Genomic DNA, 1,851 nt, shown 5'->3' with positions numbered 1-1,851 from the left:
GGTAGTGCCTGATTAGGTAAAAGACTTTGTAGGAAATGAGAATAGTAAAAACGTAGAAGAGTTGAAGTTTGGTGTGGTTTTGAAATTCCCAGGAAAAAAACTATACTAACATTGACATATCCTTGGAGGACTGCAGCAGGTTTTCTGGACTTCCAGAAAGTGCCGACGGTACAAGTTGATGTCAAAGAGAGGCCACAGCCAAACTTCGAAGCGCTTATCATTTCTACTTTTTTAGCTTGACAGAGCTTCCTTGTATTTTTCCCTACTACCAAGTCCTATATGTTTACCTAATAATCAGCACTACCTAAATGTGGATCTTGTTTTTACAGGCCAACAACGGGAGAGGGCGACTATGGTCAGGATAGTTCAGCACCACGCAATCCGACAATGCCAACATGCGTTATAGGAGACAGGATGTTATGAGATATTTTAAAAACAGAGTAAAAATTTACTTCTCTTTTAAGATATGGTATCCCTTTAATTCTTTTCGGCGATCAATCGGAACCAGATAATAAAGAGTGGAAAAACCTTGACAAGCATTATTCTTTTTCAACAGCTGTTAACCTCATGTGCACGATAGGAATGGCAAACCGTCAGATGTTACACACAACGTAATACCCTAATAACCTTGTGACGGGGTATTTATAAAAGTACAAGAGAGTTTTGAAAATGTATGTAACCTGTTATGCTTATCAAGACAGTCCTTGTCTCCCGCCTCTGTGCTAACTTCCACTTTTCGTGGAATGGACCTGAAATCAAAGTAGATATCTCTGGGCTTATGTAGGATTCAAGAGGTGTCAATAGCGACGCAGCTAAAGGGATACTACTGGGACTTATGCCCCCCTTACTCTCGAATAGGACTACCATAAGAGTATTACAAAAAGGGTTCATTGGAGAAACGAAATTTACCAATCAAGTTCCAAACTAAGTGTTACCAATTTCATGAATGTTTTCATCGATAATGAATAGTTAATGTCCAAATTGTAATTTGTGAGTCACTCAATCAGCTATGAATCGGTTAGTTCTGGGTTAGTGCACAGTAATTAAGGTTAGATTATTTTTATTTTTATTATACTCAATAGTAAAATCAGTGAATATCTAACGTATTATATTTATGGCTAATTATTAATCTAATAACAGACAATGAATAACATGCACTAAGTTTGCTACATGATATCTGCTTTTACCACATTCATAAGATTAGTTATTGGCATTACCCTCTGGACAGTTTTGAAGCAGTTGTAATTTGTTTTGAATACTTTTACCATCCAAGTAAAGACTGAAGAGATAAACCTGCACTGCTGACTATAAACTCTAGACACATAAAACTTTCAGAGGATATCTCCGGGACAACAGCATCTTTGCAGCAGGAGACAACAAGCCTCATGGGAAATGTTGTCTTATATAGACTACCTGTTGTCGTGCAGTATGTTTACCTATAAGTAAGAATCAGCTGACATTGACATATTTCCTCTTAAAGATCTTACAAATGTTTTCCAAAGCAGCCAATGACAGAGAGAAACAGGAGAGAAAAGGGGTGGGTGGGTGGCAAGAAGAAAGGTTGTGGACAACATGACACTGACAGGGCGGCACTAAATGTAAAATACTGCCTGAGAGCATTTCTGCTCATCATTCACTTCTACCTTTTCTCCTTGTGACTGTTAGTCTGCCTCTACTGCTTGCTCAGAGACACACAGATAGCAAGTGAGAGGAACGGGCAAAAGCAACTAAGAGCATATGGTATGAAGGTATATCAATCACATACACAGGATTTTAAAATGTTGTTAAAGTGTCTGAATCTGTCCTGACCTCTCTGACCCCTGCAGTGCATCACCCCAGCTGCACAAGTGA

At 38.7% G+C, this 1,851-nt stretch overlaps 1 protein-coding gene across 1 annotated transcript in view; it reads left to right on the top strand.

Moving 5' to 3' along the window:
• LOC118330310 (probable E3 ubiquitin-protein ligase HERC3) overlaps positions 1–1,851 on the top strand; it is a 16,946-nt gene extending 15,095 nt beyond the window's left edge. Inside the window, exons 14-15 of the mRNA XM_035664800.1 lie at positions 330–355; positions 1,827–1,851. Of these exons, the coding sequence (XP_035520693.1) occupies positions 330–355; positions 1,827–1,851 (51 nt within the window). The remainder of the gene's footprint in view (positions 1–329; positions 356–1,826) is intronic.

The sequence above is a fragment of the Morone saxatilis genome, unplaced genomic scaffold (assembly GCF_004916995.1).
Source record: "Morone saxatilis isolate NCDOM2014 unplaced genomic scaffold, NCSU_SB_2.0 Contig2, whole genome shotgun sequence".
Classification (NCBI taxonomy): domain Eukaryota; kingdom Metazoa; phylum Chordata; class Actinopteri; family Moronidae; genus Morone; species Morone saxatilis.
The sequence above is the reverse complement of the archived record's forward strand: the minus strand, read 5'-3'. Positions and strand labels throughout refer to the sequence as shown.